The 27,932-nt window shown below is 40.8% G+C and overlaps 1 protein-coding gene across 3 annotated transcripts; it reads left to right on the forward strand.

The window, feature by feature from the left end:
- On the forward strand, nt 1–25,070 carry UPP1 (uridine phosphorylase 1). 3 transcript variants are annotated; one of them, XM_077118866.1, is made up of 8 exons: nt 1–116; nt 8,734–8,801; nt 13,843–13,957; nt 15,508–15,666; nt 17,806–17,920; nt 23,394–23,603; nt 23,922–24,068; nt 24,694–25,069. In XM_077118866.1, the coding sequence occupies exons 2-8, from the start codon at nt 8,755–8,757 to the stop codon at nt 24,831–24,833; spliced, it is 933 nt and encodes a 310-aa protein (XP_076974981.1). In that variant the 5' UTR covers nt 1–116; nt 8,734–8,754; the 3' UTR covers nt 24,834–25,069. The 3 variants fall into 3 exon arrangements, with proteins under 3 accessions (XP_076974981.1, XP_076974997.1, XP_076974989.1); XM_077118882.1 differs by lacking the exon at nt 1–116 and adding an exon at nt 582–840 and having other exon boundaries at nt 24,694–25,070; XM_077118874.1 differs by lacking the exon at nt 1–116 and adding an exon at nt 7,638–7,857.
- The last annotated feature ends 2,862 nt before the right edge of the window (nt 25,071–27,932 follow it).

Here is a 27,932-nt window from a genome sequence, read left to right on the forward strand (position 1 = left end):
CAACCCCCACCTCCCGGGTGCGAGAAGCCTGTGTCACAGGCATCACTGTGAAAAGGTGGTTCAAAGGGTCTATCTCACAGGTTCCTGTGCAGGACGCTGCCAGCCGGGACTGACCGGTGAGTACGCGCGACCAAAGTCTCCGCGGCAGAGTGCTTGGTCGTCTGCTTTGGCAGCGTACCCACTTAGCCTGCTGGGGAGGTAACCAGGGCTCTGGTTTACCAAGGCCGTTAACTGGGAAGGGGGTGCGAGCTGCGGACCGGGGAGGGTGAGCGGGGCCTGGGGAAGGTGTACTGAGTGGGAGGGTGTTCGGAGTGGGAGGGTGCGCGGAGAACGGGTCTGGGATAGGGTGCGTGGAAAACAGGGGTTGGGGAGAGTGCGCGCAGTGGGAGGGTGGGCGGGGAACGCATCATTGGGAGGGTGCGCGGGGCCGGGGGAGGGTGCGCGGGCGGCGCGGCAGGGGAGGATGTGCTTCCTCCCGTCAGCCCGCAGCCGGATATCTCAGTCCCTGGGCGAGGATCCCACCTCATGGAGGTGACCTGCGGGTGGAGGCCAGCTTGGAGCACAGGACCCGGGCAGTGCAGCTTGCGAGAGCGCCGCCCCTCGGCAGTCCCGAGCCCAGATGCGAAGGGAAGGGCGGGAACCCCTTGAAACGGGCTGGGCGCCTGCAGAAGAATAGAAAAGACTTGATAGCGACGTCAATGGGAAGTGGAAGTCCTCGCTCCGCCTCCTTTTTTTCTTGGGAGAGGGAGTAAAGTTACATTTTGGAGAATGGTTGGTAGCTTTCAGAGTTCAAAGAGATTTAAGTATACATAAATTTCAACATTCAACAAAACGTTGCAGGTAGGTATTGACAGAGTCGTCAGGCAGCTCTCAGGAGGAATTTTTCTCTTTATTATAGGGCACAAGTACTAATTTGCATGGGGGGGTTGGGTCTTTTCACGATTCTTTTATATGACAAATTGTTCTCAGATCTGGAGGGGCTCAGAGAAAGGAAGGGGCTCGCCCTGTCTGCCCTACCGGCCCCACTGTGTTTCCCTCAAATCTGCTTTCTAAGCTGCGCTGCAATAATTGTTTTAAACTGCAAATCTCTGATCATCGCCCCCTACCTAAAATCTTTCAAAAATCCCCACTCATCCACAGGATGATGCTCTGTTTTTTATTATGATGCTCCACTCCTCTGAGCTGGCCTTTGACTCTCTCCTCAATTTTACCTCCCCACGCTGAGCTGTGCCATGTCTCTCTCCATATTTGCCTCCTTGCTTTTGTTTATGCTGTTATTTTTGTGTCCAGTGCTCTCCTGTCCACATTTTCGTCTGCCATATCTTTGCCTTGCTGATCCCTGGTGTTCTTTAAGAATCCATCATTGCCCCCATTGCGTCTCAGGTTCTATCTGTCCCTTATACATGGGACGCTCACTTTACCACCTTGGTTTGCCAAGGTGAACTGAGCTTGATCTTCTCAGGGTCCTGGAGCTCTCTCATCTCTCTGCAGATCATACATACCCAAATAGATGCTTTTGTACAGAACAGAATCTAAACTGAACAGGTACACAATAAGGATCCAGAGGGGAGCAACTTGTTGTTCTTGTTAATTCCCCAAGTTCTCTCTTAAGTTATATATTTAAATGATTAATATATGAAATGCTTAGCACTCTGTGACATCTTACAGGTACTAGTAAGTACCTTTTATATTATCTGTTACTGAAATGATGAAGGCCTTCACCCCAGTGGACTGAAAGTCCTGAGGTCCCAGATTTCACCAGGTTGCTGAGGTAATAGCCAAGCCTCTTGGTGGAATGGGGCAGGAGAAGACAGAAACCAAATTGAGCTTTTCCTGTGTGTGGACAGAGGCTGCAATAGACTATTTCAGAGAGGAGGTTTGGCAACTGGCTTTTCTCAGCCCATCAGTACGCAGGAAATGGGAGGCTGCAGTAGGATTCACTCTCAGATAATGACCAGGCTGAAAACCTCTTTTCTTTTTTTTTGTTCTTTCACATAATTAAATATATTTTATTAGAAAATGAACTATGGATAGTTTCTCTGTTAAAGAAAAAATATCTAGAAAGCATACTAATTTTAATTCAGAAAACAATTTATAAAGCAATTGTCAGACTGACAATAATGAGAGAAGATGTCAATAAATAAAATCAGAAATGAGAGGGGAGTCATTACTGCTGACCCCATAGAAATAAAAAAGATCATAAGAGGATATTATGAACAACTGTTACGCCAGTGAATCAGACAATTTAGATGAACAATTTTCTAGAAACATATGAACAACTTACACTGACTTGAAAAGAAATATGACTTCAATAAACCAATCATGAGTAGAGGGATTGAATTAGTCATCAAAACCTCCAAACAAGGGAAAGTCCAGGTAGTTTCACAGGTAAATTCTACCAATTATTACAAGAAGAATTAATACCATTCCTACTCAGACTCTTCCAAAAAGTTGAAGAAGAGGGAACAGTACCTAACTTATTCTATGAAGCCAACATCCCTCTAATACCAAAGCCAAATGAATATACTACGAGAAAATAAAATTGCAGACCAATCTCTCTAATGAATAGAGGTGAAAAAAATCCTCAACAAAATACTTGCAAATCAAAACCAACAGCACCTTAAAAGAATTATACACCATGATCAGGTGGGTTTTATTAGACGTATGCAAGGATCATTCAACACAAGAATATCAATAAGCTTAATATACCACATTAACAAATCATAGGGGAGAAAGCATATGATCATCTCCATGATGCAGAAAAGGAATTTGAAAGAACCAAACTCCTTTCTTGATAAAAATACTTTGAGGGATAGGAATCAAAGGAAACTTCTTCAACATGATAAAGGGAATGTTGTGAAAACATGTCAACTATGAAAAACCCACAGCTAACAACATGCTCAATGGTGAAAAACTGAATGTTTCCCTCTAAGATCAAGAAAAAGACAATACCCACTGTCACCACTGTTATTCAGTGTTGTGCTAGAAGTTCTAGTTAGAGTAGTTAGGCAAGAAAAAGAAATAAAAGCACCTGAATTGGAAAGGAAAAACTAAAACTTTACTATTTGCAAACGACATGATCCTGTATTTAGAAATTCCTGAAAAATCTACAAGAACGATGCTAGAACTAGTAAGTTCAGCAAAGTGGCAGGATACAAGATCAGCATGCAAAAATCAGTAATGTTCCTATACACTAGTAATGAACTATCCAAAGGAGGAAATCAAGAAAAAAATTCCATTTACAATAGTAACTAAAATAGTAACTAAAAGAATCAAATATCTAGGAATAGACTTAACCGAGGGTGTAAAGGACTTATGCACAGAAAACTATAAAACATTCTAAAAGATATCAAAGAAGACTGAAATAGATGAAAGGACCTTCTGTATTCATGGGTTGGAAGGCTAAATATCATTAAGATGTCAGTTTTATCCAAATTGATTCACAGAATCAACACAATTCCAATCAAAATTGCAACAGCCTACTCTGCAGAAATGGAAAAGCCAATTATCAAATTTATTTGGAAGGATCAGGGGTCCCAAATATCCAAAAACATCTTGAAAAAGAACAAAGTTGCAGGACTCACACTTCCTGACTATAAAGCATTTTATAAAGCCACAGTGGTCAAAACAGCATGGTATTTGCATAAAAATAGACATATTGATCAATGGAATTAAATTGAGCATTCAGAAGTAGATCCTTACAACTGTGGTCAATTGATTTTATTTTTTATTTTTTAAATTTTTGAAAATTATTTCTTACTGTAAAATAAAACATTATACAAAAAAGCAAGAAATTTCAAAGTACATTGTAACAAGCAGTTATAGAACAGATTTCAGAGTTTGGTATGGATTACCGTTCCATAATTTTGGTTTTCTCCTTCTAGCTACTCCAAAATACTGTAGACTAAAAGAAATATCAATATAATGATTCAGCAGTTATACTCATTTGTTAAATCCTAACTTCTCTGTTATAATTACTTCTACTTTGATTCTTCTCCCAATCTTAGGAATATTTGGGCTCTGCCCTTTCTAGCTTTTTTATGTTGGAAAGGGAAGTCAATAAAATGGGATGGGGGTGGAACTAGTTGATGATCTGGAGAGGCTGGCTCCTCTGAATTTCAGGGCTTATCTGGCCTAGGAACCCATCTGGAGGTTATAGGTTTCAGGAAAGTAATCTTAGTTTGTGAAACTTTTGTAGAACCTCAGATACAACCCTAGTTGTTCTTTAGTGGTCAATTGATTTTTTAACAATTCTGCCAAGTCCGTTCAATTGGGACGGAATAGTCTCTTCAAGAAATGGTGCTGGGAGAACTGGATATTCATATATAAAAGAATGAAAGAGGACCCCTGTCTCACAGCTTATACAAAAATTAACTCAAAATGAATCAAACGCTTAAATATAAGAACAAGTATCATAAAACTCCTAGAAGAAAATGTAGGGAAGCATCTTCCAGATCTTGTGGTAGGTGGTGATTTCTTAGACTTTATACCCAAAGCACAAGCAGCAAAAGGAAAAAATAGATAAATAGCACCTCAAAATTGAATACTTTTGTGCTTCAAAGGACTCTGTCATGAAGGTGAAAAGGTAGCCTATTCAATGGGAGAAAATTTTTGGAAACCACATATCCAGTAAGAGTTTAATATTCAGAATATTATATGAAGAAATCCCACCATTCAACAATAAAAAAGATAACCCAATTTAAAAATGGGCAAAATACACAAATAGACATTTTTCCAAAGAGGAAATACAAATGACTAAAACGTGTATGAAAAAATGCTCAATATTGCTAGCTGTTAGAGAAATGCACGCCAAAACCCTAATGAGATATCATTTTGCACCTAATAAAATGGTCAGTATTAAACAGAAAACTACAAGTGTCGGAGAGGATATGGCGAAATAGGAACTCTTACTCATTGCTGGTAGGGATGTAAAATGGTACAGCTGCTATGGAAGACAGTTTGGCAGTTCCTCAGGAAGCTAAGTGTAGAATTGCCATATGATTTATCAATTCCACCAGTACATATATTGAAATGTACTAGTGAAATGAAAAGCAGGTTCAAACAGATATTGCACATCGATGTTCATAGCACCACTATTCACAATTGCCAAAAAGTTGGAAGGAACCCAAGTGTGCATCAACCAATGAATGGATAGGCAAAATGTGGTGCATACATATGGTGGGGCATACATTATTCAGCTGTAAGAAGGAATGAAGGCATGATGCATGGGGCAACATGGATGAACCTGGAGGGCATTATGTTGAGTGAAATAAAACAGACACAAAGGACATATATTGTATGATCTCACTAATTTTGAACTAAATAGAATGAGCAGACTCATGGAGTTAATATCTAAAATACAGGTTACCAGAAGATAGACTGAGGTTAGAAAATGGGGAACTGAGCTTAATTTGTGCTGAACTTTTAAAATAAGGTTGATTGTAAATGTTTGGAAATGGATAGAGGTGATGGTCACACATTGTCATGTCTGTAAATAGCAGTGCTGCATTGAGTGTGTGATAGTGGTTGAAAGGGGAAGTTTAGGGTTGGGTATATCACTAGAAGGAAAGGAAAGGGGATAAAACATGGGCCTGTATACCATAATGAACGCTGTTGTGCATGATGAAGGTGGGTTGATAGTACAAATACAAAAAAATGTTCTTCCATGAATTAGAACAAATGTATGTCACAACTTCAAGGTATTAATGATAGGAAAAAATGCACCTAATACAGACTGTGGACCATAGTTAACAATGTCTTATTGTTCTTCTATCAGGTGTAACAAAGATCTCACACAGAAGTTAAGTGTCAGTAACAGGAGGGTGTAAGGGATATGGGCTTTTTCTTTTGGAGCTTTAAAAATGTTCTAAAATTGAAGAAATTGCTCTAAAATTGATTGTGGTGAATTATACTGAGAACCATTGATTATATGCTTTGGATGGATTGCATTGTGTGTGAATAAAACTGTGCCGGGAAGAAAAAAGGCAATGGAATTAAAAAAATACAATTGTCAGAACTATTTCCCCAGATTCTATAAATAACTTCTTCTAGATTAAAAAAAAAAAAGAAGAAGAAAAAAATGAAAAGTTAAACTGAATGAAAGAATCTCCTATCAGTTAAACTGATGGAAAATCTTCATCACTATGTCCTCAATTTGTAAAAGCCAAGCCCCATTACCAGAGTTGACCCTGGGTCCCTGAACTCCTCCCTTCCCTTTTTTGAAACTAAAACCTAGTGGGCTGAACCTCTCCTCATTATTACAGGGCACCGCAACAGGCAATGGACCTCATTTCCTGACTCCTTTGAAGACTGGAAAAAGGAATGTGGCTTTAGTCTTTTTTATTGTTGTTGTTGTTACTTGGAAGCCTCTTTGAGATTCAAACATGGCCCCTAGTCCCTAAATTGCTCTTTTCCCCTTCTCACTCATCCCCAGTGTCTCCTTTTATAAAACGGTGAATACTTTCTCCCCACTCCAGGACTCACCTATGGGCCTCTGGGAAGAGAGGGTCCACCTACAAACTGATGTGATGAGAAATAAATGGCCAAAGGGTTTTTTTCCCCTGCATCCTCCCCTCCTTGTCACCTTCAGAGGGTGGGTGGGATGACCATATAATTTGTCCTCCAATCCCTGATTGCTCTGAGAGTGAAAAGTGGGACTCTTGTAGTTACACCAGGACTCCTCAGGAGTACATACGTGCAAGCCCAGTCTCTACCTTTAAACGTCCTAAGTTTGCTGAGCTGGGAGCTTTCCAAGCAGAATATAACACCCGCCTGGCATTTTTTGTGGTTAAACAAAGTGTCATTGAGTGCAGGGTTGTGGGGGATGAGTAAGCCCTTGTGAAGCTCACAGTCAGAAGGGGGAGAACACACTCATGCCAGGAGTAAGAGGAAGTAGGGAGCAAAGCTGTCCCAGGAGCAGTGACTCAGCGAGGAATTCCCTCTGGGTCTGGTCAGCAAAGGGCAAAGACCTCACAAGGGAGGTAGTTTCTCAGCTGATCCTGGGCTTCTCTGATTCATAGGAAATAAATGCAGCCAAGCGGAGAGAGAAAACTCCCTGCCCCTGCAGGACCAGATAGAGTGTTTTCTTCAGGTGCTTCCTTTTCTGAATATAGGGTTTGGATTCTCTCTGAGGAGCCTTCCAGGGAAACACTGGGCATTCTCAGATTCAGGTCTTGGTGTTCTCAGAAGCTGCCCTATGGGATGCTGCCTCTGACTCTTCCTCTGCTCAAGTTCCCTGGGGCTTCCACCCTCTCCCTCCAGTTCTGCACCTCCAAAGGAAAAGGCAGTGGCATGGCAAAGACATGGCTGAGTGGCAGAGTCCCCAGAGTAAGCCCCAAGCTGTCTGTCCACAGGGGCTGTTGGTGCAGGGAGCTATTTCCTGGAAGCCAGGCTGCTGCAAAAGCCCAGCAGACTGTAAATCTCCTTAATGGATTCTGTAGCGGGTCTGAAATTATCACCAGAAGTCTATGGCTTAGAATCCTTCCAGAAGGCATTATGGGGGAAGCCCTACCCTCAACCCTCCTCCCCTTTCATATGCATGCAGGGAAAAGGTGGCCTCATTTTGGTCTCCTCCTGGCCTTGTCCCTTCCATAAATAGTCCTTCTTTGCCCTCCGTATGACTTTCGTTCCCCTTGGTGATACTGGGTGAGGGGTGATGCCTCTTTAAAAAACTCATTCCTTTCCTCAGCTTCCCTTGGCTGGCCTCACATTGTCAAAGAAGTATTTTTAGGTGCTAAGGGAGAACAAAAACCCAGGGACAGATAAGGCAGCAATTACAGTAAACTCTGTTCTAAATCCAGCTACTATACTCTTCTCTCACCTTGAAAATTTACTGACAATTTCAAGATGTAAACTAGGGTAAGAGATTTATAATTCCTTTTCTGCAAAACGGGACCTCTTTGGTTTTAGCTGGTGGGATTCTAGTTTTTTGGTAAGTGATTGGTGAGATGGAAGGCTGAGAATCCTGTAGTAGAAATCATAGGATTGGAGTCAGGGAAATGTGGCTCAAATTCCCAGATTTCTGCTGACCATCTTTATGAGTCTTGGATAATTACTTATTCCCACACTGTAAAGCTGCTGGGGGAATTGGGGTGGCTTGACAGGTGTGAGGTTTTCAGGGATGCTGGACTTTGTGAACCAAATTTGAAATGGGAATCTTCCCTTCTCTGGTATGCTTTGAAGAAATTGCCCCTTTTCACACAGAGAAATAACTTTAGGTGGGTTTACCAATTACTGAGCTGCACAGAAAACTCATGGTGCCATTATGCATATCTAGTTTTATTCTTCATTGGGCTTTGGTGTGGTGGCCAGTACCTTCACTTCCGTCCAGAGCAGGTCTTCAGAGCCACTCCCCAGGGTCTGGTGTCTTTGCTTTGCATTAAACCTGGTTCCTCCCTCCCTCCTGAGCTGCCCTGGAAATCAGAAAGAGAAAAAAGTTCTAGAAGGGTGTGGCAGAGAGGTGTGGTTTGTTGGGTAAATAAGAGGTCACCCTTGTCATGCTGAGAAATCAGGAAGTAGAGAAGGGTTTTCTAGATGAGTCTGAGGAGCCAGGCTCATTTTGGTTTGGGCATATTTTTGCTACCTCCTCTGTGAAGTTAGCAGCCCTCTAAATGTGATATAAATGTGTAAAGAATTCCACGCACCTGTTTGTTAGTGTGGCTTCGCTGGCTATTGGCATGACCCTTGTTCTTTTAAGTGGACTTATTCCATTCTGTATTCTGTGCTCATCTTAAGGTCTGACTTTAGCTAAGAGAAATGGCTGCTGCAGGAACGAAAACAGAGGAATCCGAAAATCACCACAGGTAAGGCTCTGACTGCATGCCTGGTTGTACTTAGTTCGCTCCGAGCATTTTTCCAAGCGCTTGACATTTATTAATACATTTGGTTCTTGGGACAGAGAGTGTGGCTCTCCTACAGGGATTAATGGTTTGGCTAGGCTGGTAAAGCAGATGGTTAATGGCCTCTGATGTCTCGTGCCAGAGTCTTAGCTCTTCCCTACGATGCTGTGTCAGGAAACCGGGCAACTCAGTGTTCAACTCTGGGTCTAGTGGGGCTTAATCTTCTCCATAGCCACTCTTCTTAGACACTGTCCCTTGCTTACCTCCTGGCTCTTTTTGGGTTGTGAATCTTTTCCTTCTTTCTTTGCAGTTCTCCCTAATTCTAGTTTGTCCTACTTGTGACCCTCTTTTATGCCTGGGCATTGATAGAAAAAGAATGTCTTCTACTAATTCTGATTCTTACGTGGACTTTCTTCTAAATCCACTAATTTTTCCAATTCATTTGTAAATGTTCAGACTTCTTCACCACCCAGTTGTCCATCCATCCCTGCTAGGGGTTTCCTGGGAGGTTCTTCTGTCCAGATTCAGTCCTGATTGCCTGCGACCTTGACAACACTTGTCTTGTCATGAACCTCTGGGAGCCCTTGCCTTTGTCTCTGTGATGCGGCCTGGTCTGCCCCTCTGTCTCCTTTGTTCCTTCTCTGTGAGAAATTGCTCAGGAATCTCTCTGTGACCTCTCTGAGACCTCCTTCACCTCTCACGTGTTTGTCACTATCCAGATCACAATTATACACGGACCACCTCCCGTCTCCTTTCTTCCTGTTAGTTTCTAGTACTTACACTCTAGCGTTTCCAGTGCCTTTTGGACTTGATCTGGACTTAATAACTCAGATAACTTTTAAATTGAACTATCAGCATCCCTGGTGCTTGTCAATCACTGACAACCAAAAACACGCAGTCCCCAGTTTCTGAAGGTTCTCATCTCCCATCCCTGCCCCCAAAATGGTGCTGGCCAGGTTGTGGTAGAGAACCAGTGGGAGCCTAGGGCAAGAAAAAGGTAGAAGAGAGGGCTGGGGAATGTGATGCAACTAAAGGTTGGGGAGTTATTCCTTCCTTGTAAGTCTTATTTGCTACCTTGTTTTATTGCTGACTATTCATTTGCCATATACTGTCCTCAGAGAGGCATGCAGTGCAGTGGTTAGAAGGCTTAATCTGACCCATGGAAGAAGCCCTGCATCAACCTCTTAACTAGTGATGTGAGCTTGACCCTTTAAAATAGCCATCATAATAGTGCCTAATTGATGTGTTTCTTGCGAGCATTAATTGAAGTGATTTGTACTAGTTGTTAATAATATAATTTCTATGGTAAAGTTGAAAGCTTTTTATGAGTAGAACTGCATCACTCATTTTTGCCCAGCATAAGACCTGGCACTTGGCTGATGCTCTTTGTTGGATTTTCTTGATGGGTTCCTTGATCTCTCCCACCCCTTGCTCAGCTTTCCTTGCCTCACTGACTCCCTTCTCGCATTCCCTTATAACCCCCACTTCCCCATGAATTCCTCTCTTAAGATATTTGGAGCAGTTTATATAACTGTTATAGTATTTTCTCTTCCCTTCTGAGAAATTCCTGGAAACAGAAGCCAGCTTTCATTCTTTTGCATCTCACACATTCCTTTACCATAGTAGATATAAAATGACTGTGTTAAATGAATAAATAACAGAATAAACCAAGGTGAAAGTTATTTGAAATTGTATTGTAGATTACAGAAATATTTTTTTCCAAGTAATATGTTATTTAAAAATACTTCTATGTGTATTTCCTACCCATATTAAGTGTAGTTACTAAGTTTAAGAAATTTAATATTGATATAAAATGTACAGTTTATATTTCAGTTGTTCCAATAATGTATTTTTGGGCATTTTCCCACATAATATGACTTTGATTTGTTATTTTAAAGTTCTTTGAAAAAAATGGAGTACACTCCAGTTCATTATGGTACGTGCCAGTTTATTTATTTTTAAAATCACTCCTGTTCTTCATGATTACACCACATTTCCTTTTCCTCCTCCTCCTGGAATCAAGGAGAAAAAAAGCTTTTCTATTTTGAAATGTGTGACACAGTTGTCTTAATCACATCCTGTTTTGTCACTGGTGGTGCATGCCCATTAGTTCTTCTGTTGTTTTGTGTATTCGTGACATCCTGAAGGAGAATGAGCCTCATAAATTATATTAAAAAGAATTGTCATTAAATGAGCTTAAAATGCTGGGTCTGTGTATGATTGTCCTCATTTCAGACTGGCCTACAGATCAAAAGGCTTGCTGGAAAAGTGTAGAGATTCCCCAACTATACACACTTTTGGATTGGTCCCTTTAAAAATGCTTCCCTGCTTCTGGCCCCCACTTCCTACCCTTGGCCTAGGAGAGTCAAATTAAACATGAATCTGGATGCTCCTCTTATCCAGGGTATGGACAGATGAGGAAAAAAAAAAAATATATATATATCTATATACACATATATGTATATATAGATATAATATAAGAATAAAAATAAATAAATAATAAGGGGAGATAAAGGGTAAAGATTGGGTAGATTGCAATACTGTGGGTCAATGAGAAGGAATGGTAAAGGTTATGGGATGTGTGAATTTTTTTTTTCTTTTGATTTATTTTTCTGGAGTGATGCAAATGTTCTAAAAATGGTCATGGTGAAGAATACACAACCGTGTGATGATATTGTGAGCCACTGATTTGCATAATATGGTTGAACTACATGCACGTGTGGATATTTCTCAATAAAAATATTAAAAGAGACACACACATGCGCGCGCACACACACACAGACACACACACAAACCATGAGTCTGGAGAGCAGTGTAACCTAGTTGGGGGGATGTGGGGCTCAGGGCAGGCAGGTAGCTCTGTGCCTCAGGTGGGCCACCTGACTTTCCTGAGAGGTTTCCCACCTCCACTTGGGATGCAGGCCCAGCCTGCAGTTGGCAATCCATAAGTGACCTCTGCTGCCAAGATTCTGCCTTCATTTCCCCTTCATTTCATCCCCTCTCTGCCTTTTCAGCCCATGCCAGCAGTACTTCTGCCCAAACAAAATTCTCAAAAACCATGTTGATGAATGTAATTAACAGCTCTGAATTACATATTTGAATGTGATTAATAGGGGGGAAATTTTAAGTTGTATATTTGTTACTAGAATAAAATTAAAAAAAAAATCCATGTAACTGCACAACATGCAGTGAACCTTTAGTTTAAACACGCCCCCTAGTTAATAGCATAATTATAAAAATGTACTTTTACCAATTGTAACAAATGTACCATATCAATGCAAGGTCTTAATGATAGGGTGGTGTATATGTAAACCCACAACACACAACTTCTCTAATTAAAAAAAATGACAGGAAAACATGTTCGTTTTACGTGTAGTTAAAGGGGGTTCAGACCATCAGATGAAAAGATAACTTGCCCATGATACTCTCCACCAGCCACGTGGTCCTCCGTGCCCTGACTCTTTAATCTTTTCTATATCAGCCTTTTAAAATGTTTGGGTTTGAGTTTATTTGGATCCCACTCTAGGGGAATAGGGAGGAGGGGAAATTAGAGACAGACTAGAAAGAAAAAAGCAGTTGGATGTAGGAAGCATGAGAAGTAGGAGCCTTTTGTGTCTGGAGCCCAAGTCTCTGCTGGTGATGCTAAATGCCAGATTTCCACTTTGCTGTGCCTCTCTCCTGTGTGTTATGGGGATTCAGAGATAGATAAGACATGGCCATTGTCTCTAAGAGTGTTTGTTACTGGAGATCATTACAGTTGTTATACTAATTGTATACATATATACATAAATATATATGTGGTATAAATTATTTTATATGATTAATATATTTTGTGTATTATGCAAAATATATTAATTATATACGAATTGTATAAACTATCTAAATACATAGAAATTATTATAGTAAAATACAGATAAGGTACAATAAGTATCTCCCAGAGAGATGGAGAACAGATGAGATTGCCGTGGGAGAGGCCAGAGCAGAGGGCCAAGGTCTAGAATTGTGATGCTTTGCTTGGGGGGCCAGGAGGACGCAGACAAGGACCAACCTGGGGCCAGGAGAGTCCCCTGGGCAGTTTTGCCAGGGGAAAACAGGGTTTCTAGAACAGTTAAAACTTATTAGGAATTGATTGTGGCGATGAATGCACAACTATGTGATGATACTGTGAGCCATTGATTATATATATTGGATGGATTGTATGGTTTATGAGTCTAGTAGTGAGGGAATGGAGGCAGGAAGTTTTAACAGTCTTAGATGTGTCCTTAGCAGTCCCTTTGTTGCCTAGCAATGTTCACTGTCAGGACTTTGAAAGCAAGCTGAAGATGGTTTATACATCTGTTTGGGTATATGAAAATTATTTTATTTTCTAAAAATTTCAATGGCCAGCAGCCTAGACTAATCATTCAATGAACACAATTTATTTGGAGCCATCGGATGATGTGTCACACAGGGTCAGCTTGTCCATCTATTCTTTGATGGCTTCTAGGTTTGTTCTTCACCATCATTTCCTTCTACATCGTCTCCCTGGACACTCTATTTCTCCCATGCTTTCAATTTTCACACAATAGCGATGACAGTGAGATTTGTGCTATGCTTCAGATCCATATCAACTGCCTTTTTAGATGCCTCCGCATTTCTATGTTTTCAAAAGTAAATGCACAATCTTACCACTTGGCTTTTATCTCTACCAGGTAGATTCCCTAACTTCATTGGTGACACCACCATTATGAAAGCCAGAAATCTTGGACTCATTCTGGGTTTACCAAGATGATCAATCAGACCGTCCAGTGGTCTTTTATCCCCATAAATTTTCCTTACCATTTACTCCCATTGCCTTTGTTTGAGACCCCCCCACTTGCTCTGGAGTGCGTGCTAGACTCTTCTGGGTTTTCCATCCTTGAGCCCACCCACCTCTCAGGTTTTCACAGGTGTTCCTAAAGGTGCTATTCCTTAAGTGCTGATCTGTTTTTCTGTATAAACTCTCTGCTTTTTTGTTTTATAACAGTGATACCATTCAGCTTTTAAATACAAATATTGCAACAATGAAAGAAGATGTTCTATACCATTTTAGCCTCAGCACCAGTACACATGATTTCCCAGCTATGTTTGGAGACGTGAAGGTAAAAAGCAGGGCTTTTCTTTCTTTAATATACTGTTTATTGTAATGTCATTGAATTGTAACATATGGTAGTTACAGCTCAATTGGGAGTTGCCTTAAGATCCGCTCCTCCTAGCTTATACAAGTAGACCTCACTTGAGAAGGTGGAGAGGTGACAGATGACAACCTTCATGAAAAGTTAAATGTTTCCCCAATTCTTGAAGTTCGTTACTTTTCGGGTATATGCGCTAGCAAGTAACGAAGCTATTGTAATTACTGCCATGTTTATCCCTAATTGATCTCTTACAAATTTAGCATGTAATTGAAACAATATAAAATAAAGTTGCTAATGCTTGCTAGTAGAATGGAAGCAGGAGATATAACTATCTCCTTGAGAAGTAAGGAATGATAACAGTCATTAAGAAACATTGCTGTTTGTAATCCAATTGAGTATTGATATTCTGTTTTGTTAATTGTCTTTAATGGTTTATTTTCAAAATGTAGTTTCTGGTATATTTTTTCCACAAGGACTTAAGTTCTTTGGTTCTGATTTATCATAATACAGACATTAAAAATGCCCAATCACTAAAAATAAATATAGACTAAGTCTTAGAATTAATAATCAAAATTAACCAAGGACACTAGATTCCATTGCTGCCATATGGGATCATAAAATAACAATAGAGTTATGTCCCCTCAGCCGTGTTTTCTTGGGTGGTATTAGTTGCAAACTGTGGGACAAGTTTCTACGTGTACTTCTTTCATTAAATTTCCATTCAGCCCATTAAGTTTATTCTAGAATTGTTTTTCTCTAGGCTATGGAAATTCCTTTTTCATGTTTAGAGACTAATAATTCTTTTCTCTCACCATCAAATGCTTTAAAACCTGGTTATTTAGTTGCTTTTCTGCTAAAACAACATGAAATGTAAGTTTTGTTATGATGCTTTGCAGACCAAAGGTTTTACTTCTCTGAGAGTAAGGTGCCCATGATAGCTACTGCTTACTGAGCCCCTGTTAAGCCTCTGGCTCCTCCCCTGCACTGGCTTATATGACCCTTAAATTACCAGGTGAGAGGTAGCTATCATTACCCCATTTTACAGGTGGGTTTTAGGGGTCCCTGGTCATCCAATTAATAGGTAGGGAAATGGGGATGGAGCCCATACCATCCCATTCTCAAGCTCAGTCGCTTTCCAGTCTGCTGAGCTGCCTGCCTTTCCAGGTGATGAGGGAAGGCAGAGCATTCATGGAACCTGGAATTGTTTCTCAAAGACAGAACAAATGAAGTTCTGGTTTCCCTGTATTTTGTGGACCTGAATACAGCATCCAGCCCGGGCCTCCAGTACAGAGCAGTAAGCCTGTAAACCAAGCTTAAGTGTGCATCAGACTCACCAGGAAGGCTTGTGAAAGCAAAGGTTACTAGGCCCATGGACATAGTGGGTTGGGGGTGGGGCCAGGGAACTTGCATTTCTGTATTAGAGCAAGTTCATCCGTGATGCTGAGATTGCTGGCCTGGGACCCCCACTTTGAGAATTGGTGTGATAACACTGTGCTGATGGGGTTTCTGTCTGGCAGTTTGTGTGTGTTGGTGGAAGCCCTTCACGGATGAAATCCTTCATCAGCTATGTGGCCGAAGAGCTGGGGCTTGGACATCCAGGCAAGGACTACCCCAACATCTGTGCAGGAACCGATCGCTATGCCATGTACAAAGTAGGGCCGGTGCTGTCCGTTAGTGTGAGTACCTGCCCCTGCCCCCGGGCTACCCGTGTTCTGTGTGTAGGCTCTGAAAGTGTCCCATGTCTCACTCCTCTGCGCACTCAGAGACATTTAACTGTGGAAGAGCTGGTCTCTGAAACACCTGTTCATTGTATCAGGCTGGGAGCCAGCTGAGCCAGCAGCCGTGATGCAAAGAAATGGGGCCTGACCCCTTCCTTCGAGGTTCAGTCTCCATGAGAGACAAATACACACAGCAGTCTACCCAACGAGGGGCTGGTAGGTGTAGGGGAGGAGCTGGCACAGGGTTTGGTGGGAGGTATGAAGAGAAGGTCTCCTGCTTGGACCTGGGCACGAAGAAGAGTTCTCCGGATTCCCTCTGCCACCTCATGGTGGGTTATTTCACACAGATTTTTATTTTCCCACGTGAGTGAACCCAGGCGTCTCTAACATTTTACCAAAGGTTACTTGTTTTCCTTTATAAATAACAATATAAATGAAATACTCCATAAAGTTTGGAAGGATATACCTCTTAGGAAATGCACATGGAAATATTAGGTGTTCAAAGAACAGGAATGTATACAACCTACTCTCAAATATTTGAAAGGAGATAGATACATAGTTAGGTGGATAGATAGTGTTTTAATTTTCTAAGTTACTCAAGAACTTCCATGAGCTGAGTCTGGTTAAACAACAGAAATTTGTTTGCTTAAGGTTTTGAGGTAGGAAAAAAATCCAAATTAAGGCATCAGCAAGGCAATGATTTCTTCCTGAAGACTTGGTCCTTAGTTTGTCACATGGCAAAGCACCTCATTTCCTTTTCTGGGTTCCATTGGTGTTCAGCTTCTTCCTGTGGCTTTTTTTCTCTCTTTATCTGAATTTCACTCCACTTTTAAAGGTCTCCAGTAATAGGGCTAAGTCCCATCCTTAATTGATGAGTGGACCATAACTTGACTGAAATAACCTCATCAAAATGTCCTACCAACAATGAGTCCACACCCATAGAAATTCGGTTTAAGAACATGTTTTTTGGGGCATATTCAGCTTCAAATTAACAGAGATGGATAGAGAGATATAGATGAATGGATGTATGTATGTATGGATGGAGAGATGACAGATGGATAGATTGATGATGATGGATAGATTGATGACTGATAGGTTTTTGGACAGGTGGATACCAGATAGATACATCTGACAAATGTGGCAAAATGTTAGAAGATAGTGCATTTGTGTATCTGGGTGGGGAGGTATGTTGGAGTTCTCTCTGTGGGTTTTGTATTATTTTTGTGACTATCCTGTGTTTGAAATTATTCAAAATAAAATTTTAAAATGAATGAATGAATAAATAAATAAATAGGGCATCCTGCTTATTGAAATGTAAATCCTTATCTCTTTGGTCCCCGGAGATTTCCAGAAGTATCAGCTACCTTGAAAGCATTTAGTGAGCCAAGACATTCAGTTATAGATGATGTATTGAAGTACTTCCTCTGTGTAAGACACTGTGACAGATAGATTCTAGGACCTGCACAGCTCTCCCAAATAAATGAGAAGTACTGCAGGAACAGTACCTGGAAAATGCTAAGATTCCATGGAGGGGCACCTGGAAGATGGCGCACTGGGAGAGCTGCTGAAGGAAGACAGGAGGAGGGTGTATTGGTGACACATTTCCAAGGGGGGGAAATGATACAAGCAGAAGTAGAGTCAGGAAGGCAAGGAGCATGTTGAAGGGCCAGCAAGTTCTTAATTTGGTTGAAGCAAAGAGTTTGGGAAGAAGAGTGGAGATGAAACTATAACAGATGTGTGTCTAGGGCATGGCAGAGTGGGTGGGCATTTGTGCAGAAGGTTGTGTTTGTTGCAACAATAGCAGTGGGTGCTTCCTCTCTGAGTCTCCATTTCCTTGGTGGTTGTCCATCTCACAGATTGAAATGGATAACGTATCACAATTCTGTGCAAACTTAAGCTTCTGAAAATACTCATCTTATTTAAATTTATATTTTGATATAAATATTTATATTAAATGAATTTATATTTTGATATCTTCCATCCCCTCCATGATGAGCATAATTAGATTGAAATATACCACATGAGAAGTAAATCAGAATAGACACAGGCAGACGTACAGTCTTGGGTTTAACATGCACCATCTCTTCCCGATTTCAGCACGGCATGGGCGTTCCATCCATCGCGATCATGCTTCATGAGCTCTTCAAGCTGCTGTTCCATGCCAGGTGCTCCAATGTCACCATGTTCCGCATCGGCACTTCCGGCGGGATAGGTAAGGTCTGCAGAGGATCTCTCTTACCTGCATAGGGAGCATTCCATGGAGAACGAAGGCTTTGAGTGGAACCTGAGCTTCCCTGTAGGTTGTCCAACATGGTGTGGAATTTGGTACAAAGATTTTTTTTTATCTTGGCTTTGTTCTAGAAAGCTTATAGTCAGGAAGTGTGAAAAGGAACTCGTTTGTGGTTTTTTGGTCCATTCTGTTCTCCCAAGAGCATAGAGAGACAGTAGGACATCGATATGAAGAAATCTGCCCAGCTTAGATTACATCCTTTGTCCCTTCTGGTTTGATTCTTTCTTTGTATTATAATTTTAAATACCCCTTTCTCATCTGCCTTTCTCCTTTGCTTACTTCTCCTCCTCTCTACTCCTTCAAGGATTTGAAGTACCTTATGAGAAAACCTACAGGGAAATCAAAGAGAGAAGAGGTAAAATATGAAACAAAGATGTGTTCTTAAGTAAATTGGCTAAAAGTTCTCAGTCCACTATATATATAAAGATGATGGAAAAATAATAGGATTCCATTAGAAAGTAAAATATTAAGAATTATGTTGAATTACTATATGCAAATGGTTGTTTGGCAAATGTGTTTTAAATTAGTTGCTGGATTCTTTGAGGTACCAACACTGTTCCAGTCCTGCTAAGAACTGGGGTTCCAGCAATTCTTGCTCCCACTGAGGAGCTTGGAGTCTAATAGAAGGAGTCTGTATTAGTTCCAGAGCCAGATTAGCCTTGCTCTCATAGCCCTAGGCTGCATACATTTGTTTCCTGCTGTCCGGGCCTGACCTCTTCTGGGTTTACAGTAATGCTATAATTTGGAATTCCTGACTATAAAAGGCAAAAAAAGTGCTTGTTTTAAAAGGGGGAAGAAAGTACTTGCTTTAGACCTCAGTTCTTCTGGGTACCTTATCTCGTGTTTTTTTTTTTTTTTTTTTTCTCTTTCATCATATAGAAACATTGATGTAAAATCTGCATTTGTATGATTATAAGTCAATGCTTTAAAAAACTTGTTCCTGTGAAAACATACAAATGGCCAGGAGCTCTTTCAGTCATGCTGATTTACTCTCATTACACCGAGCAGGTCTGCAGGGCTGTGCACATTGCACTAGCATCTCCCTAGTACTTGAGCAAATGATTCTTGAATTCTTGACTTGGGGGTATTTTTAAAATCAGTGATCAGAGAGGATTCTGGAGGTAGTTGCGTAGATTTTGAATCTCCCTAAAGTGCCCTATAAAAATGGAAAGAGCAACTAGATAGCAAACCCCAAGCCCCTGGACAATATTGATATGAGTGGGAGAAGGTAGAGATCCCCAAAGTGGGAACAAGCAGCTATGGAATCTGTGCTGGAGGAAGCACAGACCTGAGAACAGGACAATCCCCAAAGACCAACAGGTATGCCCAAGAAAGTGCAAGACCCAGTTTGAGAAAAAAGGGTAAAATTAGGAGGGGTTTTTGCACACCCCAATTGGAGAGTGACAGCAGGGATGAGATTAAAGTCTGACAGGGCTTGAATCTTCTAGGCCCTATGAATGCACAAAGGCAATCAGCAGAAGCTTTCTTCCACGATGAACCTCAAAGCGGGGAGGAATTGCTGAGAGGAAGATCTAAATTGACCATGGCAGGGACAAGAGCAACAAAAGATGGAGAAAGTCTGGAGGAGCATGTTGGGGAAGGAGAAGAGAGCCGGAAGATCTTAGCAGCCACCCATATTTTTGAAGGTGTCGAGACAATGAATGAGCTCTAGAAAAGCTCTCCTGACTAATTCCTTTTATCCTAAACATTTAGGAAAACCACTTTCACATAAAAAAAAAAGTATCAGGGAAGGATCATGGTCAAATCTCATGCAAGGTTATTAAAAGAAAATAGAATAAGATGTAGAACAATTAACATGAAAATGCTCATGTAGAATAATAAACACAAAAATATTCTAGGAAGATATACCCAGAAAACAAGTATATGCTGAAATCTAATGTCATATAAACCTTTAGGAAAACAAGGTTGTTCAGTAGTTGGTAATTGCTAAAGTTGGATTTTGGGTACAAAAGATTCATTACACTATGCTTGTCTACTTTTGTTTTTGCTTGAAATCTTACCTAATAAAAAATTGCAGAAAAGGAATGAAGTGAATAAGTTCTGGTAACCGCTATTGTGGAATGGAGGCAGCAATTAAAAATGTGCAATGACTAGAGAGACAAAAACATTTGAGAAAGAATAGTGAGGTTACTGGAAATTTTCATTTTCTTCTTTGTGCTTTTCTCGTTTGTATTTTCCACAATGATTTTGTATTAATTACTTACATAATCAGAAAAAAATCATCTTAATGAGGGAAAATGGATCAGCACTTTTTGCTTAGAGGCATACTGGATGTGATGCTTGCAGTATTTTTTTTTTTTTTTAACTTTTTATTGTGGTAACTTGTACAACTCAAAATTTCCCATTTTAACCTTTTTCAGGTATACAATTCAGTTTGTTAATTGCACTCACAATTGTGCTACCATTGCCGATATCCATTTACTCCAATTTTTTTCTTCACCCCAGAAACTCTACACCCATTTTGTAATAATCTCCCCACTCTTTTCCCCATCACCCTTCCCTTCCCCTTTCCCTGCTGGCCCTAGTAACCTATAATCAGTTCTCTGGCCCTATAAATTAGCTCGTTTTAGGTGTTTCGTAAGTGAGATGTCATATAATTGTCTTTTTGTGTCTCGCTTATTTCATGAAACATGATGTCTTCAGGGTTCATCCATGTTGTCATATGCATCAGGACTTCATTTTACTGCTGAATAATATTTCATGGTAATAATCTTCCATAAGGTATGGCTATACCACATTTTATTTATCTATTCATCTGTTGATGGGCACTGGATTGCTTCTACTTTTGGCTATTGTGAATAATGCTACCATGAACACTGCTGTATAAATATCTGTTTGAGTCTGTGCTTTCAATTCTTTTGGGTATATACCAAGAAGCAGGATTGTTGGGTCATAGGTAGATCATTTTCAACTTTCTTAGGAACTGTCAAGCTGTTTTCCATGACGGCAGTTCTGTTTTACAATGCCACCAGCAGTGTTTAAGTGTTCCTATTTCTCTGCATCCTCACCAACACTTATTTTCTGTTTTTAATAATAGCTATTATAGAGGGTATGAAGTGGTAACTCATTTTTTACTGTGTGTGTATATGTTTTTAAAGCAGTTTTATTCATACACCATGCCATCTCATTGTGGTTATAGTTTGCATATCCTTGATAACCAATGATGTAGATGTCTTTTCATGTTCTTATTGGCCATTGTATATCTTCTTTGGAGAAATGTGTGTTCAAATCCTTCACCCATTTTTTAATTTGACTATTTGTCCTTTTGTTCCTGATTAGTAGCAGTTCTCTATATATTCTGGATATTAAACCTTTATCAGATATAAGGTTAGCAATTACTTTGTCCTATTCTGTAGGTTGCCTTTTTTGCTTTTTTGATAGTGTATTGGTGTAAAAAGTTGTTTTTTTTTTTTTTAATGAAGTCCATTTTATCTGTTTTTTCTTTTGCTGCATATGCTCTTGGGTTCATATCTAAGAAGTCACTACCAAATCCAAGATTATGAAGATTTTCCCCTTATGTTTTTTTCTAGGAGTTTTATGGGTTTAGTTTTTATATTTTGGTCCTTGATCCACCCAGAGTTAATTTTTGTGTGTGGTGTGAGGAAGGCATCCAACTTTATTCTTTTGCATGTGAGTGGATGTTCAGTTTTCCCAGCACCATTTGTTGAAGAGACCATTCTCCCCAAGAAATGTACTGGCACCCTTATCAAATAAAATGGCCATGGTTGTATAGGTTTATTTCTGAAATTGCAATTCTATTTTATATGTCTGTATGTATATTTCTATGAAAATACCATGCTGTTTTGATTACTGTGCTTCTTTGAGGTAAATTTGAAATTGTTAAGTGTGAGTCCTCCAACTTTGTTCTTCTTTGCAATATTGATTTGGCTATTTGGGGGCCCTTGCAATTCTGTATGAATTTGAAGATTGGTTTTTCCATCTCTGCAAAACAGAGTCCTGGTCTTTTTGATAAGTATTGTATTGAATCTGTAGAGGACTTTGAACAGTTTTGGAATCTTAACAATATTTAATCTTCATATCCATGAAATGGGGGGTCTTTACATTATGTAGGTCTTTTCTTTCTTTCATCAGTGTTTTGTAGTTTTCAGTGTACAGGTCCTTCACCTTCTTATTCTAGGTATTTTATTCTTTTAGAAACTGTTATGAGTATAATTTTAAAAATTCTATTTGCCCTTTATCATGCTGAGGAAATTACCTCTCTTCCTACTTTTCATGTTTTTAATCTTGAAACTGTATTGAATTTTGTCAAATGACATTTCTGTATTGATTGAGTTGATCATGTGATTTTTTCCCCCTTCAATCTGGTATTACATTGATCGATTTTCCTGAATTAGGAAGAGTTCCTTCCTCCTCTTCAACTTTTGGAAAACTTTGAAATGATTGGTGTTAATTCTTCTTTAATATTTGGTAGAATTCACCAGTGAAGCCATTTTTTTTTTGGCCACATATTACATTTTTATATTTTGTAGTACAAACATTCCATACATGGTATATAATCAGTGGCTTACGATATCATCATATAGTTGTGTATTCATCACCATTTGCATCATTGCAGAAAAAGAAATAAAAATTAAAAAGAAAAAACTCATATATCCTATACTCCATCTAGTATAGTATTTCCAATATTTTTACCCCTTATTCCCCCTATTATTTATTTTTTTATCCATGTATTTTTGCTCATCTGCCCATAACCTGGATAAAAGGAGCATCAGACACAAGGTTTTCCCAATCACACAGTCACGTTGTAAACATTATATCTTTAATCAATCATCTTCAAGAATCAAGGCTAGTAGAACAATTTTGATGTGCATAGACAAAGACATACATATTTTTTGCTTGGGTGGACCAGTCATCAGTCTCCAGAGACCTGCATTGAGAATGCATGCTGTGGTTAGGCCAAGCCTCAGGGACCTGTGCTGAAAATGTGCATGACTACCCACCTGCCACCTCGAGTCTATCAGGCCCCGGGGGCCTTGTACTGGAATGCTCAGGCCATGCTGAATCACTGCTGTGCATCTCATAAATTGAGTATGGGGTAGAGTGTATAAATTTATCCTGTTGCACTCCTGCTGTTAGTTTTTTTTTCTTTTTTATCCTTTTCAGTGTTTGTTGAGTTGTTCTCTAGTCTTGAGCATCTTCCAGAGTTTAATGATAGTTGATTCTGCCCTTTTTATTGCTTTTTGTAAGTGGGGACTTTCATCAGTATGTCTTATTCTGCCATCTTGGCAGATATCACTCTGCGATGCTTATAGTATTTTAATTCATAGATGAATCATTTTCCTCCCTAACGTGCTGCAGCTGTGTCTTTCCTAGGTCCATCCTGAGTAGCCATGATGTTTTATTCTTGCTTCAGGTCTGGAACCTGGCTCTGTGGTAATAACCCAACAAGCAGTGGATGCCTGCTTCAAGCCAGAATTTGAGCAGATTATTCTGGGGAAGCGAGTCATTCGAAATACAGACCTCGACAACCAGCTGGCAGAGGAGTTGATGAAGTGTGCTAAAGAACTGAATGAATTCACCACCGTTGTTGGAAACACAATGTGTACCTTGGACTTCTATGAAGGTGAGATGGACAGATGTACGAGGAGGCCCGTCTTGGCCAGGGGCCTTCACTGGTCTTATGAGCCTTTTCTCCCACCTATGGGCTATGGCTTCTGCCTCAGTGTCTCCATAATACCATGTTCCTTTCTTGGTTGCCATGTTTCCACCATGGTTGTCATTATTAGCGGCTGAGTGGACATACGCTTCAGGGCAGGGACTGGATGGATCTTACATATCTGTGTCCATGTGGGGCACCATGTTGGCATGCAGTAGAGCTTCAATACACTCATGTGTTGCAAGTATCCAAGTCAAAGTCTCATGTCTTCCATGTGCCCTTCAGGGCAAGGCCGTCTAGATGGTGCTCTCTGTACCTACACAGAGAAGGACAAGCAGGAGTATTTGAGGGAAGCCTATGCAGCTGGCATTCGGAACATTGAGATGGAATCCTCAGTCTTTGCCGCCATGTGCAGTGCTTGTGGTATCCGAGGTAGGCTGTCTCTCGTGGGCCTTCAAGCTCCTTCCTTTTCTGTTCGCCTCCACTGTGCTGGTTGAAGCCTTGAACACTTCGCCTCTTCTCTGTGCTTCCCACTGCCATTGTCTGCCTCTGTCCACCCTGTCCCTTGTCATCTTTCCTCCCACAGCCCTGAGCTCGGTCAAATGATAAAATGTAAGATTTTCAATATCCCTGCAATGACTTTCCATGCCATTAAATGAGCTTAAGAAAGATTATGAAATGACACGTCTCAGCTCAGATCAGGCTTTTCTGCCCAATGAAATTGCTACCAGTCCTACCACAAAAATTGTAGTTAATTCTGCTTCCCAGTTTCTAGTCATCTTTCTAGATCCAACTCTTTCTTTGCCTTTCTGGGTCTTTAATTGTGAGAGCAGCCCTGAACTGGGCCTGGAATTGGCTTGAGAATTTCACTGGGAGACAACAAGGTGGGATGGTGGAAGCTTCCTCTCTGTCAACCGACCCTTAGTCTTCACTGTTGGCCTGTTTGCCTGAGAGGATAAGGAGAAGTTACTTCTCACTGTCAGCTCTTATCTCATGCCATCTTGGTGAAATAAATCCATTTGCCTTTGACTCGATATGGCCCTCTCTTCCGGTACAGCGGCCGTGGTGTGTGTCACTCTCCTCAATCGCCTGGATGGGGACCAGATTCTCAGCCCCCATGATGTCCTCATGGAGTACCAGCAGAGGCCGCAGCGACTGGTGGGCTACTTCATGAAGAAGTGCCTCAGCAGATCTTGACATACTGGATTTGCTTCTCTGTAGACATGCTCTTGTGATTAATTGCCAATAAAATAATTGTCCAAAATCTCCTTTTGTATGACTTCGAGCGTCTCTTATGTAATAATTCAGGGAATTTGGATGTATTTCAAAGGGAAGGGATCATGAGTTAACTACACAAATTATTTCTGTTTTTTTTAAGCTTGTTAGAACATTTTTGTTTTTTTACTACATTAGCCTGATCTGAATATTCCTCTGAATATTTCCAGGGAAAAAATTTTAGACTTTTGTGTTCTTATGGTTGCTAGATTTTGTTACTAAACAAGAAATCTAATAATAGTGTCAGAAAATTCATTTCCTGCTGTATTTTTAAAATTCTATCTACCTCTTGTAATGAGGGACCTTCTGTAATGAGATATCAGGAGTTTGGAAAATAAATTAAAACAAATATCTATACATTTACAGCTTCCAAATTACATTCAGTCAAATTTCTGGAACCTTCTACATCATCTTACTTAAACGTTGATAATTCTGCAGTCCGTTCTCCACACTCCTAGTGTAAGATTGATCTTGATTCAAGTTTTTATAGACTGGTTAATATGGTTCTTGCTTTAATTTAGGTTGTCCCATTTGCTGGCCCAGGGCCTATTGGTCTTAGACCTATTCCTGCCCTCCCACTAATTCCTGCAGGCTGCATGACCCAGTTTCCATGTTTCTTAACCTCCATCTGGGTTTAATCATTGGAAAGAAGGGGAATCCAGGGCGTTCCCTCACTGTCTGTCTTGAGTGATATCTGGTGATACTGCTTCATGGACAGGTCCAGGCTACCCCATCCCCTTGTCCCTCTAGCCCAGGGCTGGTGAGGTCTTAGGGAGTCACTGGCTGCTGTGTAGCACCATACTCCCATGTGACTTCTCAACTCTTCTATATCTGTGTGACCAATGTCTGGTATGTACTTTGAGTTTAGGTTTACTGGTTGCACTCTATTAGCGGCAGCTCTTGGCAGTTTGACACGTGACCTTTGGGGAGTGCACTGATGTATGTCAGAACCTTGATATAGATGTTTGTGCATGGGCTGTGGTCTATGCATTTCCCAAAAAGCCTTTTCTCTATAATCCTGAGATGTTACCCTAAATGGGGATGGCTAAACAAGCCATTCCATATGTCCTGAGGACAGGGCACTGCTGTTCAGTTGTCAGTACATCAGTAAGCAAGATAGACACCCTGCCCCAACCCCCAAACAAGCCCTCCCAACCTGATACCCCAGGGAGTTTATCTTCTAATGCTGTTGAGGCTACCCTCCAGACTCCTTCAGGGTGGAAAATGAATCTTCATAAATTTTCCCTCAGATGCCTATTGAATGGTGTTTTGGTTGCTAAAGCTACCAGAATGCAATATACCAGAAATGAGTTGTCTTTTAAAATGGGATTTATTAACCTACAATTTACAATTGTTAGGCTATGAAAATGTCCGACTCAAGGCATCAGCTGGTTGATACCTGGACTCTGAAGACAGGCTACTGACATCCAGGACCCTTCTGTCACATGGGAAGGCATATGGCTGGTGTCTGCTGGTCCTTCTCGCTTGGGTTTCATTGCTTTCATCTTCTGGCTTCAGTGACTTCTTCTCTCTGCTTCTGTGGGTTCTTCTCTGAATTCATCTCTTAGCTTCTGTATGTGTGCCTTTTATGAAGGACTCCAGTAAGAGTATTAAGATCCACCTTAATGGGGTAGGTCATGTCTCAATTGAAATAACCTAATCAGAAGGTCCCACCCACAATAGGGCTGCACCCACAGGAATGGATTAAAAGAACATGATCTTTTCTGGGGTACAAGACAGCATCAAATTACCACAAGTTATTCACTACATCTAATTTAAGGCTGTCCAGGAGAAAGGAGACCAGATGGGTGGGATTCAAACAGCGCTTATTAGGCTAGCAGAACCTGAGAATGGGTCTGTCCATCTTGGTGTTCTGGGTAGTGCCGGGAAGACTGGTGCATGTCGGGCTCTAGCCCAGCTGTGCTGCAGGAAGAAGACTGCATTCCACTGACCTCAGGTGCCATCGTGCTCCGTTCTGTTCCCAAACTCCTAATTGTGGTCAGGCTTCAACTGGATGTTGTCATGACCCTTTGGAACAGGTCTGTTAGCCAGACAAACCTCTACTACCCTGTGCGAGGTCCAGTCTCCCCACTGCCTCAGCTCTCCTGGAGCTGGCACAGCCAGGTCCTACGGAGTATCTCATGCAACTGAGAGCATCCCATCTATCCCATCTAGCTGCCACATAGATGGCAGCTTGTTCCTTTGTGTGCTTGATCAGCCAACTAGCTAACCAGTTTCTCTCCAGGCCCTGTGCTGGGCAGAGATACAGGTGAAAGACAATCTTCCTGGCACTTAGGACACTCACTCCACACATTTTGCCCCAGCCCATGTTGACCAGTCACAGTTTTCCACAGCAACAGAACTGACAGGTTGTATATGTGTAATATATATGTATACGTATTTGTATGTATATACATGTGATGTATATGCATTTGTTTATGTGCTCCCTGTATATATATATATACAGGATGTGTGTGTGTGTGTATTAAGAGATTTATTATAGGAATTGTCTCTCGTGACTGTGGAATTGGAAAGACTGAATTCCACAGGGCAGGACTCAAATGGGAAATCTGATAAAGGTGAGGAAGAATTCCCCAGGAGAAACTGACCTGATGGAATCCCCCAACTACAGTTTTAGTAAGTCAGAGAAAAAAACCAGGAACTGTTGGTATGCTAATGAATAGGACTTAAATGTAAAGAAGAGGCCATTTTTAACAAGAGAAACATTTGTCCCTCTTGGAGGTGTTTCATTCTGTAGTGTCTGAAAGTCTCCTGCTGGTTCTCTTTCTCTACCCACTGCTGGGGGAGAATCATGGAACCTGTTTTCTGAAAACAATCCCTCATGAAGGTGAGGCAGAGGGTGAAGCTTCTATTTGTTTGGTTTCTTCGTGGTAAAGAACTTCTTTGCATGCTTTATGGGAGTTAGTGGAAATCTAAAGGGTGTTTAGAGGTTTCAGAGAAGCCTCTTGGGCAGTTTCTTCAAACCACCAGGCAGTAGAAACCATGCTGCCCTCTTCTGGT

This window comes from Tamandua tetradactyla, chromosome 1 (assembly GCF_023851605.1).
Source record: "Tamandua tetradactyla isolate mTamTet1 chromosome 1, mTamTet1.pri, whole genome shotgun sequence".
Taxonomy (NCBI): domain Eukaryota; kingdom Metazoa; phylum Chordata; class Mammalia; order Pilosa; family Myrmecophagidae; genus Tamandua; species Tamandua tetradactyla.